This window comes from Nerophis ophidion, linkage group LG07 (assembly GCF_033978795.1).
Source record: "Nerophis ophidion isolate RoL-2023_Sa linkage group LG07, RoL_Noph_v1.0, whole genome shotgun sequence".
Taxonomy (NCBI): Eukaryota; Metazoa; Chordata; class Actinopteri; order Syngnathiformes; family Syngnathidae; genus Nerophis; species Nerophis ophidion.
Genome location: NC_084617.1, coordinates 56,008,930 through 56,029,490, shown reverse-complemented (window position 1 = coordinate 56,029,490; position 20,561 = coordinate 56,008,930). Strand labels below are relative to the sequence as shown.

The 20,561-nt window shown below is 44.0% G+C and overlaps 1 protein-coding gene and 1 long non-coding RNA gene across 2 annotated transcripts in view; one reads left to right on the top strand and one right to left on the bottom strand.

Annotated features, from left to right (window-relative positions):
• si:ch211-225b11.4 (tRNA (32-2'-O)-methyltransferase regulator THADA) overlaps positions 1-19,859 on the top strand; it is a 46,299-nt gene extending 26,440 nt beyond the window's left edge. The window contains exons 24-31 of the mRNA XM_061906571.1: positions 343-579; positions 640-844; positions 5,557-5,745; positions 15,870-16,102; positions 16,175-16,333; positions 16,418-16,681; positions 16,753-16,955; positions 17,841-19,859. Of these exons, the coding sequence (XP_061762555.1) occupies positions 343-579; positions 640-844; positions 5,557-5,745; positions 15,870-16,102; positions 16,175-16,333; positions 16,418-16,681; positions 16,753-16,955; positions 17,841-18,091 (1,741 nt within the window). The 3' untranslated portion in view covers positions 18,092-19,859. The remainder of the gene's footprint in view (positions 1-342; positions 580-639; positions 845-5,556; positions 5,746-15,869; positions 16,103-16,174; positions 16,334-16,417; positions 16,682-16,752; positions 16,956-17,840) is intronic.
• LOC133556552 (uncharacterized) lies at positions 175-20,121 on the bottom strand. Its single transcript, XR_009807546.1, has 3 exons — positions 19,858-20,121; positions 613-743; positions 175-535 (listed from the first exon to the last, which is right to left on the bottom strand). It is a non-coding gene; the product is annotated as an uncharacterized LOC133556552 (long non-coding RNA).
• Between the last annotated feature and the right edge of the window lie 440 nt (positions 20,122-20,561).

Sequence of the window (20,561 nt, the reverse complement as noted above, 5' to 3'; positions counted from 1 at the left end):
TAAGACAATAATATTTTTTTTTTGTTGTTGTATTTTTAAAGCAGTGATTCTCAAATTTTTTTCTGCAAATACCACCTCAGAAAACACTTGGCTCTCCAAGTACCACCATGATGACCAACAATACATTAGATTTGTAGGCCTAAGTATTCATTAAAAACAAGGCAGAGGTTTTATTGAACAAGTATATTTAATATTTTAGTCACTGTAACATTACACACAGTTTGAACAGTAACACATTGTTTAAATAGTTAACTGATTCTTTTTTGCGTACCACAGTTTGAGAATCACTGTCTTAAAAGTATGATTGTGTGTGCCTGATTTTTTTTTTTTTAATCCCACCAGAACACTGGCAGACTTCCTACCTCCTCTACTCCAGCTGTCTGCCAGTCCCATTTACAGTGTAAGAGTGATGGCCTCAAAGGCGCTGGTCGCCATGACTCCCCTCTCAGAGTACATGAACATCCTCATCAAGCTGACGGCCCAGTTGCCCCGTACACCAGAGCATTGCTGTCACAACTTGCTCCACGGACAGCTGCTGCACATTAAAGCTCTGTTGGACCGAGCTCTCAGTATAGACTGGTGAGACAATTAGAGATAGCATCATTCATTTACCATATCCTGATGTGTCTGTGTTCACAGCGTATTTGCAGCAGAGTTCCACGCAGTGGTGAGTGCTGTCGAGTCATCAGTGTGGCTCGCCACCAACGATCAGCGCTGCCCTCTGGTGAGAGCTGCATATGTCGCTGTGGTGGAGTTGATAAGAAAAAGTTGCCGTGAGACTTTTTTGTCAAAGCTCTTTGACATTCTCGTTCTTGACCTTGGAAGAACTCAACAGGGACTTCAGGTGTGTGATACATATTGCATACAGCTACTGTACCAACATGTTAATGTAACTTAGGTCGTAGCCAGCGACCACAATTCCCCGTTGATTGAGAGCTAAGTCAAGCAATGCTCGCCAGTGACCAAAAAGAAAATGATATCATGAGGCTATTACACATGTATATTGTCTCCAAGCTACAGGCAGCCGTCTGAGTGCAACCGTAATAAATTCAAGGAAATGTATTGTCATGCCAGCACACACAAACTTGTGCGGAATTTAGTACCTAAGGGCCTAGATTTAACACAATGAGTACCCCAAGAACGACAGTATGTACATAATAATTCTAATTATATAACATATAAATAGAGTACCGTATTTTATGGATTATAAGACGCTACTTTTTTCTAATGCTTTGAATCCTGGGGCTTATAAAATTGTCCGGCTAATTTATTAATTATTCTTTGCTAACAGCGATTATGTTTTGTATTCAGCAAATAGTTTTCATCAGGGGTCTCAAACTCACTTTACCTGGGGGCCACTGGATGCAGAGTCTGGGTGAAACTGGGCCGCAAGAAAAGATTTCCTAAAAAAAAATGTGCATACTCCTCAGCATGCAATAAATTTGTAATTACCCGACGCACGTAGAATAATGTTATTTCCGCAATGTGTGTCATTCCGCTTTCCCTCCTCCCTACAGCAACACAGCGGTCGGCGGATAATAGCCAGGAAATAACATCATATAGAAATATATGTAGTGTTCATCGTGTGAGACAAAGCAAATTAAACAATAATAAAAGAAAAATAACGGTTTGAATTGGTCCAGGTTATCGGGGACTGTTATTACTGACAGACAGGTGTCGCAGTGTGACTGCAGCCGGGCACGTAAGAAAAGCCTTGTCTCCATGGCAACGGCTCTGTCACTTTAACTCTCTTGCCGCTTTTCCACTAGCGCACGGGTAGGCAACCCAGAATGTTGAAAGAGCCATGTTGGACTCAAATAACACAATGCTGTCAAGCGCCATTCATATAAAACTTGCGGGCCGCACTTACATTAAACTTTCATATTAAGGTGGGGGCCGCAAAATAACGTCTCGCGGGCCGCAATTGGCCCAGAGGCCGCGTGTCTGAGACCCCTGGTTTTCATATTACACCCACAGAGACACTGAAAATATGTTATTGTCTGTGCTATGGCGCCATCTTTTGAAAAAGTTTGCTCATTGCAGGTGCTGCCGGTTGAAAATGTATGTCCTGTTTCTTGCCTTGAACAGGAAATAAAACCGTCCATAGCGTTACTGTTCGTAAAGATTATTCATTCATCACTTCAAGCAATGTTTGTAAATCTTACAATACAATTAAACAAATCATACTTACTAAACCTTCCCACATGCGATGTCTGTAAGAGTGTTTCCATGCATATTGCTACGTATTATCTTAATTTAACCAAGCTAACGTCGTTAGCATTAATGAATATGCTAACCCGTTTACAAGTGTCTGTCAGTATTACTAACTTACATTGGCATTATTTTTGGATTCTTTCAGTTTTGTAAATTCACCAAAACGTCACCGTGCAGTTACTGAGTCGGTTTAGCTAATTGGAGAGCTAGCCTCTGCAGCTTGTGGCTCCATGACAATGACTTCTGTTTTTTGTTTTTTTATCAGCCGTTTTACTGCCATGTTACATGAACCATTTGGAAATAATTATGGTATGGAAATAAATATTTACAAAATCTTTCGTACCAGTATATATCTACAGCTTAGAGTCCGGTGGGGCTAGAATATGTAAAAAAAATATTTTCTTCTCAAATTTGGTGTGTGCGGCTTAAGTACCGGTGCCCTCTATATCCCAGAACAAATGGTGGGTTATAAATATCATAGGTTATTATTAGAGTAGGCAATAAGTGCCATATTTAATAGGAGTAAATCTTACATAGATTACAGTCCCTCGCCACATCGCGTTTCAAATATTGCCACTTCACCACATCGCATATTTTGTTTTGATATTTTTTCAAGCATATTCTACAGTTTTTTTAGTTCTAAATCAATTAATAATTAAGTAATAATTCTTACTTCCTGGAAATTTGTTAACCTTGTAAGGGTAATGTCCGTAACCAATTATCAGCAATAAACAAGGCACAACTGTACATGATAATTTAAATAGAATGGTCTATAAATAGAGTAGGTTTTAAATATCGTAGATTATATATATATATATATATATATATATATATATATATATATATATATATATGAATAAATACATGATAGCTACACAAATATAGAATAGAATAGATTGATATCGTGGTGAAAATAGAATGTAAAAACAATGACAGCAAAAGCCCAGTTCAACATACTGTATTTGGAGAATGCATATGGCGTCAAAACAGTGCCAAAAATACCCACACTCTGCCTGCGTGCGTGATCCTTATTTTTTATTACATTTTTGGCACTTAGGGGTAGGCATTGAATAGAATAAACGGCCCAGCAGCTGACCTCCTTTTTTATTGGTCACTTACTTTTGTCTCCTGTTTAGAGCCAATCTGATGGAAAGGTTACTGTCAAACTGTGTCCCTTCTGATGAAGAGTAGTCTTTAGAGTCTAAAGTTCAGACAAAATAGTTTACATTGCCACGGATCGCCATTGGAGCTCAGCACTTTTAACAGCTTCCGGAAAGAAGCTGGTCCTCACTGGTGGTAATAATGCTCCGCAGCCTCCTGCCGGAGGGGAGGAGATTACAGAAAGGCTGCGCAGGGTGGGTGGAATCCTTGGGTATGTAGACAGCCCTCTTAATATATCCGTTGTTAAAGATGATGTAATGTACAGTAGCCCACTATTAAAACAAGGTTGACGGCCCTTTTCGAGGAATATGTAGTTATTTATAAGTAGAACTGTGTGATATGGAAAAAAAGAATGACCACAATTTTTTCATATCATCCGATCTTGATAAATACCACCATATTTTTTTTTTTATAAAAGCGGATTGTCCCGTGCAGGAACCACATCGCTACTGTTTACTACTGTAGTATCTTGTAAAATACATTTTCACCATGTTTGATAGAGGCAATTTATGCTGACAGCTGTTATTTTATTCATATACCTGCACCGTTACACTTTTGGTGTACCTGTGAAGTCTGTCTGGTTTTAGGGCCACGGTTTTGCTTCTTTTTTGGTACGTTTTGCGGGGCTCAAGAGAACAACAGTTTTTCTTCTCAAAGTTATTTTGTTTTTTCCTTGTCCTCACAAACCTTCTGCAGTAAAAAAAATTATCATCGGTGTAGTGAATACTATAAGACTTTTATTTCAAGTTAACATTTACTTAACATCACTTTCAAATGGTAAATTGATATTTGTTTTCTTTAATTACTTGTATACATTGGTGCTTCTCACCAGTCCTTTGGCAAATGGTCAGCGGTTTCCCAGATTGTGGAGTTTTTAGAATATTACTGAAATACTCTATCTTATAATGAATGAAATTTCATTAAAGTGCAATTTGAATTTGAGGTACTGCAAAATACCAACACATAAAACAAGTCTAATGATTATTTCAGGAACACTTTTTTAATCCACAAACAAACAAAAAGAACACAAAGTTCTTTTAGTACATGTTATATTAGTGGAGTGGAATCTTTGCAGACAAAATGTCTGATTAAAAAATATTTAGATATGAAAATGCCTTTTCTGAATAAATTAGTGGGTGTGTTGATTCTTCTAGTCAAGACCAATACAGTCACCTAGACGTGTTGTGAGTGCTTGCAAGTTTGCATTCAGGGCAGGATTACTGGGGAGCTGCAGCAGATAGTGAAACTAAAGTCACTGCTCTTTTTAAATTATATGTTTCAACTTCTATGCTAGTCTTAGTCATATTTCTTTATTTTGTTCTTCTGGGTTGCACTTCCAGCTGTGTATGAAGAGGCACATAGCGGATTGAGCATTAATCCCATTGTGATGGTAGAAGGGTAGATCGCCCACACGGACACAGTTTCACATAAACACACGCAAACGTAAAGACACACACAGGATCACAGTCAGTAAAGGTGGATTGTTCCCTGGAGGATTATACCGAGCATTGTTGTTTCCCTACTGTTTCCTACTGTGGTTAACTTCAAACAGACATTTCCATGTCATTTGTATGCTCATACAACACTTAAAACCTTTAGCATATCTGTATGTGAAATGAGATTATTGAAAGGATTAACCAAAGAAATCAAACAAAGCACCAATATGATTCAGGCAGAGACTGTTTAAATGACAAGTGTTCACAAAGTACACAGAACAAAAATTATGATGAATTACTTGAACCCTTTTTTTTTTTATAAAGATTATTTATGTATTTAATATTTGTTTATTACTATGGTATATTGGTTATGCATTATTTATTTATTATCTGTTCTGTTACAAAGAACAAGGAAATGGGAAAAAAATTATATGGTATGAAAAGGGGTAGGATTAAATAAGATCATCTTCTTCCTACTCATTTTTGGACGTGCTGTAATGAAACAACTGGAAATATGTGATGCATTACATTGTATTGTATGCATGTTCGTAATAAAATTAAACTGAACAAAACAATTTTGATCAAGGACATATGCTAACAGCTGATCACAGTGATCAAACTCACATTATCAGATGATCAATGGTCACAATCATATAATCGCCCAGCCCTATTTATAAGCGATTTAAACTGTTTCTATTCCTGTGATACAGGACAGTCTTACCATTATTAGTTGTTTTTTTTTCAGATTGGGTTGTCTTCTTCTCATCAACAAGCCATCCAGTTTCTATGTGCAGACCACAAGAGGGCATGTGATATCTGGGAAACTTTTACAACAGCAAGCTGTGATCTAAAAGTGTCGCTGGTCAGGTGGTTAGAAGATTCCCAGACTTCGCTGGTTATCCACTTGAAAGAGTTGATACAGAATGTGTTGCAGGTGAGTTACGGGATGGCAAATTTGAAAAAACAAGTTTTATAACAAAGATCAAAATATATTTAGTTTTTGCTTTTACCATATGAAACATTCTAATCTTAAAGATTAGTGTAATTGTCTGCACATTATGGGCCTAATCTACCAAGATCCAAATGACATTGTGCTAAAAAGCGTGTGCAAACTGTAAAATTGTGTGTACTTTTAGTGGGCGTTTTGCAAGTGATTACTAAGACCGCATGTATAATGGATACAAAGTGCAAAAGTAGTGCAGACTGCCCTATTTAAGTTAGGTTTTACATGTACTATAAGGGCTGTCACCAAAGAGCGACTCATTTCCCTCCAGATTTATGTTATCATGCTTCAACATGTGCTGTTTTGCAATCCACCTTCCTCCCCTTATCTGAAGTCGGATTTCGGGGGCAGCATAGACTTCCCTCTCTCCAGATTTTTCGTCCAGCTCTTCTCTGGGATTCCAGGCCAGCTGAGAGACATAGTCTCTCCACTGTGTCCTGGGTCTTCCCCGTGGTCTCCTACTGGTCTGACGCGCACTAAACATCTCCCCAGGGAGGTGCTCGGGGGCATTCTGTCCAGATGCCCAAACCAGCTCATCTGTCTCTTCTCGATGTGAAGGATCAGGGGACTTACCCTATCTCAAAGGGAGAGCCCTGCCATCTGTCGGAGGAAACTCATTTCGTCCGCTTGTACCCGTGATCTTTTCCTTTCAGTTATAACCCAAAGCTCATGACCATAGGTGAGGATAGGGAAATAGACCGGTAAATTATTATTATTATCATTATTATTATTATTATTATTATTTTTTTTTTTTAAAAAGGGGACAATGCAATTTCACAAAACTAATGACTACACATGGTTAAAAAAGCCAGAATTAGTCAGAAGGCTAGTTTTCATCTGAAGCCCCCTGGCCATAATGTAAAAAAGGCAGTAAAATTACAATTTAAAAGAAATACAATACATATAGATAGATAGATAGATAGATAGATAGATAGATAGATAGTACTTTATTGATTCCTTCAGGAGAGTTCCTTCAGGAAAATTAAAATTTTCACAATGTGATGAAAAATATAATGCAACATAACATTTATCTTAGCATCAAAACAGGCTCATCTTTTAGTGCTGGCAGTTGTAGGCGTTGATAAGCCTACAAATTGAGAGCTTAGCCTTCTGGCTTAGCTCTTTTTTCACCACAACGATGGACCGATGCATGGTCCGCATTACTGCAGATGCTGCGCCGATCTGCCTATTGATCTCACTATCCACTCTTCCCTTACTTGTGAACAAGAACCCAAGATACTTGAACTCCTCCACTTGGGGAAAAATCTCCTTCCCAACCTGGAAATAACATTACACCCTTTTCCGGGCAAGAACTATGGACTCGAACTTGGGATTGCTGATTTTCATTCCAGTCGCTTTACACTCAGCTGCGAGCCAATACAGTGAGAGCTGAAGATCCTGGCTAGATAAAGCCAGCAGGACCATATTATCCACAAAAAGCAAATGGCTAATCCTGCAGCCACCAAACCGGATTCCTTTAACGTCCTCACTATGCTAAAAATTCTGTTCATTAAGGTTGTAAACCGAATCTGTGACAAAAGATTAGCCCTGGCGTAGTCCAACCTACTGAAAACGGGTCCAATTTACAGCCCGCAATGCGGACCAACCTTTGACAATAATCATACATGGAGCGGACCGCCACAGTCAGGTGGTCCGATACCCCATACTCTCTGAGCACTCTCCACAGGTATTTCCGAGGGACACGGTGGAATGCCTTCTCCAAGTCTATAAAGAACATGCAGACCTGTTGGGCAAACTACCATGCACCCTCAAGGACACTGCCATGAGTATAGAGTTGGTCCTCAGTTCCACACTGTTCCTCCTGAATCCGAGGTTTAACTATCTGGCATAGCCTCCTCATCACGGTCGTTTTAACCTTGGGTAAAATGCACCTGAAAAGACCTTACTGGGAAGGCTTAGGAGTGTGATCCCACAATAGTTGGAACACATCCTTTCGTTCCCCTTTTTAATTAAAGGAACCACCACCCATGGCCGGCTCTACTGTTGCAGTATGAAAGTAAAAGAAAAGGAAAAGTTGTCTACATTTATCATATACTTGTTAGGATGGGTGTACTTGTGAAGTCTTATCTGTCATGCGGACTTTCGGTGCTACGGAGTTCCTTTTTTTTTTTTTTTTTTTTTTTTACAACTTGACGAGAGCAGTGACAGTTGAGTGATCAGACAAAGAGCAACTCAAAGACTTCTATGGAATTACAACAAAAGGAACTCAGATTTCCCTCGCCCGGACGCGGGTCACCGGGGCCCCGCTCTGGAGCCAGGCCCGGAGTTGGGGCACGATGGCGAGCGCCTGGTGGCCGGGCACAGCCCGAAGAGGCAACGTGGGTCATCCCTCCAATGGGCTCACCACTCATAGGAGGGGCCATGGAGGTCGGGTGCATTGTGAGCTGGGCGGCAGCCGAAGGCAGGGCACTTGGCGGTCCGATCCTCGGCTACAGAAGCTAGCTCTTGGGACGTGGAACGTCACCTCACTGGGGGGGAAGGAGCCTGAGCTAGTCCGCGAGGTAGAGACGCACAGCAAGGGCTCTGGAACCAGTTCTCTCGAGAGGGACTGGACCCTCTTCCACTCTGGCGTTGCCGGCAGTGAGAGGCGACGGGCTGGGGTGGCAATTCTCGTTGCCCCCCGGCTCAAAGCTTGCACGTTTGAGTTCAACCCAGTGGACGAGAGGGTAGCTTCCCTTCGCCTTCGGGTGGGGGGATGGGTCCTGACTGTTGTTTGTGCTTACGCACCAAACAGCAGTTCAGAATACCCACCCTTTTTGGGTACACTCGATGGAGTACTGGAAAGTGCTCCCCCGGGTGATTCCCTTGTCCTACTGTGGGACTTCAACGCTCATGTTGGCAACAACAGTGAAACCTGGAGAGGCGTGATTGGGAAGAATGGTCGCCCGGATCTAAACCCGAGTGGTGTTTTGTTATTGGACTTTTTTGCTCGTCACGGATTGTCCATAACAAACACCATGTTCAAACATAAGGGTGTCCATATGTGCACTTGGCACCAGGACACCCTAGGCCGCAGTTCCATGATCGACTTTGTAGTTGTGTCATCGGATTTGCGGCCTCATGTTCTGGACACTCGGGTGAAGAGAGGGGCGGAGCTTTCTACCGATCACCACCTGGTGGTGAGTTGGCTGCGATGGTGGGGGAGGATGCCGGACAGACCTGGCAGGCCCAAGCACATTGTGAGGGTCTGCTGGGAACGTCTGGCAGAGTCTCCTGTCAGAGAGTTTCAATTCACACCTCCGGGAGAACTTTGAACATGTCACGAGGGAGGTGCGGGACATTGAGTCCGAGTGGACCATGTTCCGAACCTCTATTATCGAGGCGGCTGATTGGAGCTGTGGCCGCAAGGTTGTTGGTGCCTGTCGTGGCGGTAATCCCAGAACCCGTTGGTGGACACCAGCAGTGAGGGATGCCGTCAAGCTGAAGAAGGAGTCCTATCGGGTTCTTTTGGCTCATAGGACTCCGGAGGCAGTGGACGGGTACCGACAGGCCAAGCGGTGTGCAGCTTTAGCGGTCGCGGAGGCATAAACTCGGACATGGAAAGAGTTCGGGGAAGCCATGGAAAACGACTTCCGGACGGCTTCGAAGCGATTCTGGACCACCGTCCGCCGCCTCAGGAAGGGGAAGCAGTGCACTATCAACACCGTGTATGGTGCGGATTGTGTTCTGCTGACTTCAACTGCGGATGTTGTGGATCGGTGGAGGGAATACTTCGAAGACCTCCTAAATCCCACCAACACGTCTTCCTTTGAGGAAGCGGTGCCTGGGGAATCTGTGGTGGACTCTCCTATTTCTAGGGCTGAGGTCGCTGAGGTAGTTAAAAAGCTCCTCGGCGGCAAGGCCCCGGGGGTGGATGAGATCCGCCCAGAGTTCCTTAAGGCTCTGGATGCTGTGGGGCTGTCTTGGTTGACAAGACTCTGCAGCATCGCGTGGACATCGGGGGCGGTACCTTTGGATTGGCAGACCGGGGTGGTGGTCCCTCTCTTTAAGAAGGGGGACCGGAGGGTGTGTTCCAACTATTGTGGGATCACACTCCTCAGCCTTCCCGGTAAGGTTTATTCAGGTGTACTGGAGAGGAGGCTTCGCCGGATAGTCGAACCTCGGATTCAGGAGGAACAGTGTGGTTTTCGTCCTGGTCGTGGAACTGTGGACCAGCTCTATACTCTTGGCAGGGTTCTTGAGGGTGCATGGGAGTTTGCCCAACCAGTCTACATGTGCTTTGTGGACTTGGAGAAGGCATTCGACCGTGTGCCTCGGGAAGTCCTGTGGGGAGTGCTCAGGGAATACTTCGAAGACCTCCTAAATCCCACCAACACGTCTTCCTTTGAGGAAGCGGTGCCTGGGGAATCTGTGGTGGACTCTCCTATTTCTAGGGCTGAGGTCGCTGAGGTAGTTAAAAAGCTCCTCGGCGGCAAGGCCCCGGGGGTGGATGAGATCCGCCCAGAGTTCCTTAAGGCTCTGGATGCTGTGGGGCTGTCTTGGTTGACAAGACTCTGCAGCATCGCGTGGACATCGGGGGCGGTACCTTTGGATTGGCAGACCGGGGTGGTGGTCCCTCTCTTTAAGAAGGGGGACCGGAGGGTGTGTTCCAACTATTGTGGGATCACACTCCTCAGCCTTCCCGGTAAGGTTTATTCAGGTGTACTGGAGAGGAGGCTTCGCCGGATAGTCGAACCTCGGATTCAGGAGGAACAGTGTGGTTTTCGTCCTGGTCGTGGAACTGTGGACCAGCTCTATACTCTTGGCAGGGTTCTTGAGGGTGCATGGGAGTTTGCCCAACCAGTCTACATGTGCTTTGTGGACTTGGAGAAGGCATTCGACCGTGTGCCTCGGGAAGTCCTGTGGGGAGTGCTCAGGGAATACTTCGAAGACCTCCTAAATCCCACCAACACGTCTTCCTTTGAGGAAGCGGTGCCTGGGGAATCTGTGGTGGACTCTCCTATTTCTAGGGCTGAGGTCGCTGAGGTAGTTAAAAAGCTCCTCGGCGGCAAGGCCCCGGGGGTGGATGAGATCCGCCCAGAGTTCCTTAAGGCTCTGGATGCTGTGGGGCTGTCTTGGTTGACAAGACTCTGCAGCATCGCGTGGACATCGGGGGCGGTACCTCTGGATTGGCAGACCGGGGTGGTGGTCCCTCTCTTTAAGAAGGGGGACCGGAGGGTGTGTTCCAACTATTGTGGGATCACACTCCTCAGCCTTCCCGGTAAGGTTTATTCAGGTGTACTGGAGAGGAGGCTTCGCCGGATAGTCGAACCTCGGATTCAGGAGGAACAGTGTGGTTTTCGTCCTGGTCGTGGAACTGTGGACCAGCTCTATACTCTTGGCAGGGTTCTTGAGGGTGCATGGGAGTTTGCCCAACCAGTCTACATGTGCTTTGTGGACTTGGAGAAGGCATTCGACCGTGTGCCTCGGGAAGTCCTGTGGGGAGTGCTCAGAGAGTATGGGGTACCGGACTGTCTTATTGTGGCAGTCCGCTCCCTGTATGATCAGTGTCAGAGCTTGGTCCGCATTGCTGGCAGTAAGTCGGACACGTTTCCAGTGAGGGTTGGACTGCGCCAAGGCTGTCCTTTGTCACCGATTCTGTTCATAACTTTTATGGACAGAATTTCTAGGCGCAGCCAGGGCGTTGAGGGGATCCGGTTTGGTGGCCACGGGATTGGGTCTCTGCTTTTTGCAGATGATGTAGTCCTGATGGCTTCATCTGGCCGGAGTCTTCAGTTCTCACTGGATCGGTTCGCAGCCGAGTGTGAAGCGACCGGAATGAGAATCAGCCCCTCCAAGTCCGAGTCCATGGTTCTCGCCCGGAAAAGGGTGGAGTGCCATCTCCGGGTTGGGGAGGAGACCCTGCCCCAAGTGGAGGAGTTCAAGTACCTAGGAGTCTTGTTCACGAGTGGGGGAAGAGTGGATCGTGAGATCGACAGGCGGATCGGTGCGGCGTCTTCAGTAATGCGGACGTTGTATCGATCCGTTGTGGTGAAGAAGGAGCTGACCCGGAAGGCAAAGCTCTCAATTTACCAGTCGATCTACGTTCCCATCCTCACCTATGGTCATGAGCTTTGGGTCATGACCGAAAGGATAAGATCACGGGTACAAGCGGCCGAAATGAGTTTCCTCCGCCGGGTGGCGGGGCTCTCCCTTAGAGATAGGGTGAGAAGCTCAACCATCCGGGAGGAGCTCAACGTAAAGCCGCTGCTCCTCCACATCGAGAGGAGCCAGATGAGGTGGTTCGGAACCTGATCAGGATGCCACCCGAACGCCTCCCTAGGGAGGTGTTTAGGGCACGTCCAGCTGGTAGGAGGCCACGGGGAAGACCCAGGACACGTTGGGAAGACTATGTCTCCCAGCTGGCCCGGGAACGCCTCGGGATCCCCCGGGAAGAGCTAGACGAAGTGGCTGGAGAGAGGGAAGTCTGGGCTTCCCTGCTTAGGCTGCTGCCCCCGCGACCCGACCTCGGATAAGCGGAAGATGATGGATGGATGGATGGATGGATGGAACTTGACGAGAGCAGTGACAGCGGAGGCTCTGAGCAGCAGTGGTTTGGAAGGCAGAGAGCCTCCACTGTCCTTGTAACAAGCTACAAGTCATTTATGATGCTGTTAATGTCAGGAAAAATGAAACATAAGGTATATATCCTGCTTAGCAGTCCTCCTCTGCTGTCCTCTGTTCAGAGCGGAGTCCCTAGCAACGGCCCGTTTTACTTAGCAACGGTCTGGCAATCGAGTGCTGGAATTATTTTTCTGTTGTTTTTCTTGTAATTCTACATAGTCAACCTTTAATGTTTCAATCTACATTTTGTAATAAATAAATTATAAGTTTCATTTGATATGACCAAGACACCTAAAAACAAAAACACAGCCGTTTTCATCAATTTACAAGCAAGTGGGCAACACACATACATTGGAGTGAATTAATTTTGTGCCCAGATGAGTGCCCACGTCCACTGCATGTGACAAACTTAAGACAAGTGACCTGTGTCTGACAGACCCCTACGTAAAGCTCCGCCCCAGGCTGTAGTCCTGTACTGTTGTTGTTTTTCTTCATGTAATCACAGCAAGTTTTTTCTGTTGTTGTTCAAGCTTACTTGTTTTCTGCTCCAGCTTCCAGCAGCTCACAAAGAGAAAGTTAATGCTCTGTAATGCATCCATTTTCAGAGTATTTAAAAAGTCTAGTCCTGCTCCTGCATGTAGTAGTAGCAATGATGCTACTGCTAGTACATCAGGGACAGCAGCTAGCAATACTGCACCTTTAGCACCAGCAAGCACTGTTTCTCCTGCACCAGCTCCCTCCATCCCCCCAGCAAGCGCTCCCCCAAAGCAGCCTGCTCAGCTACCCAGTGACTTAAACGGCAATGCATCATCTCAGTCAATACTGGGTGGCTACCCAAAGCGTGCATTTGGTACAACATTAAGATCATTCAATCCTGCCTGGTACCGCACACGACCATGGCTAGAGTATTCTGTGGTGCGAGACGCCTGCTTCTGTTTCCCCTGTTGGAAATATGGCAGCGCTGTTAATGTTTCCCCCCCTGAGGGATTGCCACCTTATTGTGGTCAGGGGGTTTGCGTGCCTCAGTGACCGTAAGAGCTATACCAGCAGGAGCTTAGTCTTCAGGTGGGACACCCAAGTTGGACAGGTCTGAAGGTAGAGGCCTGACAAAGTGCAATCCACTACTCCAGGTTGGGGTTGGACACATAGCTAAAGACCCATTTCAATGGAGAAAGCATCGTTACTATAAGCATAGAAAAAAAAGTGCTGGAGCATGATGTGTACACATGATGCCCCCTTCACATTTCTGACTGCCCCCTCATATAAGCATGCCTAGAACCGCCCCTGCCACCACCCCAGTCTGCCAATCCGGAAACGCTGCCCCTCGATGTCCACGCAATGTTACAGGTTCATGTCAACAACGACAGCGCCACAGCAACCAGAGTCTTAAGGAGCTCCCGGCGGATGTAATACAGCCCCTGGGGCCCTGCCACAGAGGAGCTTCTTAACTTCGGCAACCTGAGCCTCAGAAATAGGAGAGCCCACCACAAAGTCCCGAAGCACTGCTTCCTCATTGGAAGACGCGTAGGTGGGATTGAGGAGGTCTTGGAAGTATTCTTTCCATCGACCCAAAACATCCCCAATCAACGTCTGCATCACACCAATACCCACCATACACGGTGTTGACAGTGCACTGCTTCCTCCTCTTGAGGCGGCGAATGGTGGTCCAGAATCATTTCAAAACCGTCCAGAAGTCGTACACCATGGCTTCCTCGAACAATTCCCATGTCTGAGTTTTTGCCTCTGCACAACGCTTGGCCTGTCGGTATCTGTCCACTGCCTCCATGCGTCAAAACGACCCGATGTCACTTCTTCAGCATGACGGCATCCCTCACCGCTGGTGTCCACCAGCAGGTTCGACAAAGCTCCGATTGGGTGCCATGGAACATGGTCAACACAGATTCTATGTTTAGCGCCTCCCTTGTAACATGTTTGAAGTTCTTCCGGAGCTGGGAATTGAAACTCTCTGACGGGAGACTCTGCCAGACGTTCCCAGCTGACCCTCACTATGCATAAGGGCGTGCCAGGTCTGTCTGGCTTCCTCGCCCACCTTTGTAAGCTACGGCCCTATCTTCACCCGAGTGTCCAAAACATGAAACCGCAAATCCCTTAATACAACCACAAAGTCGATCATCGAACTGCGGCCTACGTTGCTCTGGTGCCAATTGCACATAAGGACACCCTTATGTTTGAACATGGTGTTTGTTATGGACAATTTGTGACAGGCAAAAAAAGTCTAAAAATAAAACACCACTCTGGTTCAGATCAGGGTGGCTGTTCTCTCAATCACGCCTCTTCAGGTCTTAATGTTGTTGCCAATGTGAGCGTTGAAGTCCCCCAGTAGAGCAAGGGAATCACCTGAGGAGCACTCTCCAGTACTCTCTCGAGGGACTCCAAAAAGGTCGGGTATGCTGAATTGTTATTTAGAATATATGAAAACGCTGTTCAAATATGCTCAAGGACATGGTTTTGATGTTTATTTTTCTCCAAATCAGCTGCTAATTACTCATCAGCTCAAAGATTGAACTGCTGGACAGATAAAGTATGTCTACTATTTTTATTTCTGACAGAAATATGTTGAATGTCGACACGATCAGGGAAAAGTGTCTCTCTTTGTCGCCATGGCCTCTTTCTGACTGCAGCAAGGCCATTCGTGCGTAACTGTGCCATTCCAGACAGACTAAATACAAAAGCTAAACTGCATCCACAGAACAGTTTTCATCTTGATAAATCACAATGCATGTGCTAATTGACATGTGCATCTCTTCTTCCTATTGTGGATGTTCTGATAATTATCACATATTCTGCATATTCATTAAGACAGACACTAAATGTAATGCGTTCCTTTTTTGCTTTTTTAGGAGACTCAATCCTCCGCCGCCAAGCTTAGTAGATCAGCTACCAACCTAGCACATGTTTGATACATGCAAACCTTTAGTAGATCAGGCCCTATGTGTGCTAAAATATGTTCTGAATACCCTCAGACCGAGTGGGCAAATAGATTAAAAACTGCTATGGTGTTTTTGGTTTAAAGAATATTTCTCAGCGAGATATCAAGCATCGGCCTGGGGCTTTTTTTGTATCCTATTGTACATTGGATTTAGTGGCTGCTTTGCTTAATGTTTTATTTGACACATTTTGTGTGTTTTTAAGTGTTTTACGATTTACAGATTCTGTCAAAAGACGGAAGGCTGAATAAAACATATTGCTTTTCCACTAGAGAAAAAAATTACTTTAAAATAAATTTTTAAAAAAGTGCTTTCTTTGGCCTGCATATTGGCATGCATGACAAATTCCAGGAAATATCATGGTGTCTATCAAATTTAAAATTAATTTCTAAAAGAAATCACTCACCAAACAAATCAAAAATAATGTATGGAAATATTTTTTGAGAGTGAGGATGTTTTTTGCTGCAGTCCGTATTGATTTAATACTAATGTATTCATTTACAATGGTTAGAGTAGTAGTTTTCTCTTTTCTTTTATCTGCAGTCCAATCTCAGGGAAGCCTTGTTGACCCCCAGAGAGGAGTACCGCCGGGCCCACCTTGCAGCATTAGTAGCAGTGATGACCGGAGGTGATTCTCCTCCTTTTCCAGCCTCTCTTGACCAGTCAGTTCTCTTGGAGTGTGTAGATTTGTTGTTGAAGGACCTGGAGGATCAGAGAGGTGGTTCTGATTTTTTGTCCCAAGCTCTGCACGGTGCAAGTCTCCTGCTTTCCCATTGGTCAGACATCACTTTTTTTTTCTACACATTTTATAATCGCACTACTTCACTGACCTTGTACAAAAATAACAGTCCTAAGGATTCAGTGATCGAACGCTGGTGTGGTGTTCTGGAGTCTCACCGGTCCCCCAATTCTGCAGAGGTTCTGAGGGTAGCTTGTGCTGAAGCTCTGCGTGTGGCTGGCCTTCCTCTAATGAGCCATAATCGCATTCCTCAAACCATCACCATCAAGTACTGTTTGAATTTCAAAGCAGTTTTCCCCACTGATGCCTTAATGCAATCGATGCTTTAAAGTGTTGGATGTCTCTCATGCAGGTTGCTGAGCACTGGCCTGTACTTGCTGCAGGACCAAAGCCAACTAGTGAGGACAAAAGCAGCCAGATTTATCTCCTTACTGCATCATACCAAAAGAGGAGGCCAGAGGAGTGTCTGCCTCATGCAGGTCAACCTGACTGTGCCGCTCCTGCTGGACCTGCTGCTGGAGGAATGCTGGGAAACTCCTGGAGCAATGGAGGCATTGCTGTCTCATGTGCCTCATTCTGACCTGAGATCAGTGTTGGGAGATGCTGCAAACCCCAGGTGGGCTACTTGGGCAAATTCACAATAGATCTGTTTGGATGACTGTAACCATCACATGGTGTCTTCCTTAGGTGTGGCAGCCTCTACGAGCAAGATGATGCTAACGTTTTTGCAGAGCCTTCAGTAATGTCTGCGCATGTGTTGCCTTACCTCCTACGTATGGTGGAAAAACACTCCGAATCTCCGCTGTTGGCACAGAGCCTGAGGGTATGGGCGGAGGAGAACGCTGCTCAACTGCTAGGCAACCTTGCACTGTGCAAAGACCTCCCGCCAGGTAGCTGTCTTTTTTGTGATACTTAACTGTTTCTCACAGATTGGTAATCTTTTTGTGTCTATATGACGTCATCGTATAATTTGTGTAATTGACACTTGTATTTTGTCTTAAAAAGGCTAAAAAAAACAGTACACATATATTTAAGGACAGATTACCTATTAGTTATTCCAATGTCAACATATCTTGGGCTGTATTTTACAATTGTTGCTTCCTATTTTATTACAATGTAACACTGGTTGCACTTTGGACACCCCTGGTCTGTTTACATATATTATGCTGCCCTCTATGAATGTTGGAATTCAGTTTGGCAGATATGTAAACATTCCTTTGAAATAGAAATGAAAAAGCTCCAACTTGAGTTTTTTTTTCAACCGATCTCCACTGTCTCCACAATGAAGTTGCTGTAAAACTATAATACGCACACAAAGGAAAGTACATTAATGTACACATGAAGTGCACATGAATGATTAACTTTCCTACAAAGTTCTAGATATACTTAATAAACAGCAAAGCAACCATACAAAATAAAGGTTGGCCCTTATGCTGCTATCTTAATGCTCACCTACATTGCGCGAGCCCATTGACGGGATAACGGAAATTAGCATCACGTTCGTTTTAACCTTGGGTAAAATGCAGGAAGTGTTGCATCATGTACAGTATTGCAAAATATATTTTTCCTAAAAATAATTTTTTTTCAACTTTTGTTTTCAAATTTAGGACTGCCAAAAGTAAAAAAAAAAAAAAAAAGTATTTATTTTTAAATAAATTAATGTATGGGAACTACTGCTATGAATACAATGTCTTTTTGTAGGAGTAGACTGCACATTCTTAAGGATGACATTAAATGTAATACTTTTTTTCTGTATTACAACTTTCTCTTTCTAGTTGAGCGGCTGACTCTCCTGGTGGACCCCAAGTTCCACATCACCATGTGCGGCTTGTTAACCAGAGCTGCCTTTCTCCTGCACGTGTTGAAAACTAGTGACAATATGCGACACCTCTGTGATCCTTTGGCCCTGCAGATAACTTTAGAGGAAGTTTGCAGTCTTGTAAATCAACAAGGTGTCCACTTGAGCTCTGCTTTAGCATCTGCTGTGGCTGGAGACAAGCCTTGGTCGCACAAAGACTCTCAATAATCAAAGACTGCTCTTGCTGCAGGCAGACACTAGGCTACTTTACTGAGCAAGCCTTAATCTTCACATCGTACATACACAGTAACACAGAAGAGGCCTTTATGCACACCAGGACAACAAAATTGTTCCTCACACTACCTTCCTGCTGTGTTGTTGTTTTTATTAGTAAATACAACCCCTTGCCCTTCAAACATTTACCAAAGAGATCAAATGTACAGGGCATCCGAAATGTATCCACAGCGCTCCACATTCTCCACATTTTGTCATGTCAAAATTTAACAGACAATACCCCAAAATGACAATCTGGAAACACCTATTTTGTTTTAAATGTTGCAAATGTATTAAAAATTAAAAAAAAAACTAAGATATCACATGTACAGTCATATTCACAGCCTTTGCTCAATACTTTGTTGATGCACCTTTGGCAGCAATTACAGCCTCAAGTTTTTTTAATACAATGCCACAAGGTTGGTACACCTATCTTTGGGCAATTTTGCCCATTCGTCTTTGCAGCACTTTTTAAGTTCCATCAGGTTAGATGAGAAACATTGGTTTTCATCTAGGATATCTTTGTACATTGCTGCATTCATCTTTCCCTCTATCCTGACTAGTCTCCCCACACCACCATGCTTCACTATAGGGATGGTATTGGCGTGTTTTTATCTAAACATGATGCCTGGGATTCACGCCAGTGTTCAACGTTTGTCTCATCAGAACAAATAGTTTTGTTTTTCATTGGTGAAAGTATTTCAAGTGCATTTGGCAAACTTTTTTTCTTAGAAATGATTTGGTCTGGCCACTTTACCATACAGACTTGATTGGTGGAATGCTGCAGAGATTGTTGTACTTCTGGAGGGTTTTCCTCACGCCACAGAGGAACGCTGTAGCTCTGAGAGAGTAACCATCGGGTTCTTGGTCACCTCCCTGACTAGACTAAGATGAATGCAGCAATGTACAGAGACATCCTAGATGAAAACCAATGCTTCCTATTCAACTGGAGCTTGAGAAGTGCTGCACAGAGGAATGGGCAAAACTACCCAAAGATAAGTGTGTAAAGCTAGTGACATCATATTAAAAATACTTGAGGGTGTAATTGCTGCCAAAGGTGCATCAACAAAATATTGGCAAAGGATGTGAATACTTATGTATATGTATTTTTTTTATTTTAATAAATAAGCAAATTAAAAAAAATAGCAATATTTTCACATTCTTATTATGGGGTATTGTCTGGAGGAATTTTGAAGCGCTGTGAATACTTTCTGCATGCACTGTAGTGCTACAGGAGTACCTCAATTTACGAGCTTAATTGGCTCTTGACATTAAACACTTGTATCTTTAAGTAAATCGCTTGCGTTCATCTTGTCTTTTTAAATAGATAGGTGCAAAATACTTGTGTTCAGACAAAGTATTTTTGTGTAATGATGTATAATAATAATGGACTAGATTTATACTGTATGGCGTTTTTCTAGACCCTCAAAGCGGTTCACAGAGAAGTGAGAACCCCAGTGGGTGTCCTACTTAGTCCGACTTTAATAAATACTTCTCAAAATACCATAATTTATATCACCATAGGACCACGGCTGGAGTAATACTATACGGAAACACAATTTACGCACTACTGTGCATGAGACAATTTCAACGGTGTACAAAAAGGGCTAAAAATCAATAAACCTGCATCAGCAATTAAAACATATCTTATGTGGTACTGTCACAATTTAAATATTTGTAAAAACATATCAAAGGTTAAGAAATAAAATATTTGTACTCACAATTTGTTACACCTATTTGAAGGCCTATAAGCCAGTAGTTCCGCTCGTAGTTGGTTGATTTGAGTGGCATTTCACCGCCAGGTCAGCTTAACTAGCTTCTGGGCTTGGCCGACCTCGTCTCACAAGATTGAGTTTCTCTTTAAATATCTTTCTTAAAAATGGCCTTGCAAATATATATCAGCCACCAAGTCAATGTTTTGCTCTCCTTCTTAGTGGGTTAATAAATAAGGGAGCACAGGTGATTTCTGATTTCTGGCTTCGGTGCCACTAACCCTAACCTTTTGTAAATCACAACTTGTGATTGGATAATCACATGGAAAGTGAGTATCCATTAACAGTCAAGTTTAAGGTAAGGCTACCTAAACTACTCGTGATCTGATTGGCTGTCGTAACTGTCTATTAGAGATGCGCGGATAGGCAAGTATATCAACCGCATCACCAAAGTTGTCATCCACCCGCTGTCCACCCGAACCAATATTTTATCAGGACCGTACCCGCCCGCTGAAATACATCACAGGTCGGCCACCTTTACCACACACGGATATATTTAAACCTGTTTCACAGAGTAATGAAGTCAATTGGAGCCGCCAACGTTCTCGCGACTATCTAATAGCGTTCATCCGGATGACAAAAATATGGGCGGGCTGTGAAGCCATTGCCTTAGACACCTTCAACAACATGTACGAACCGATTGATGGTCCGGT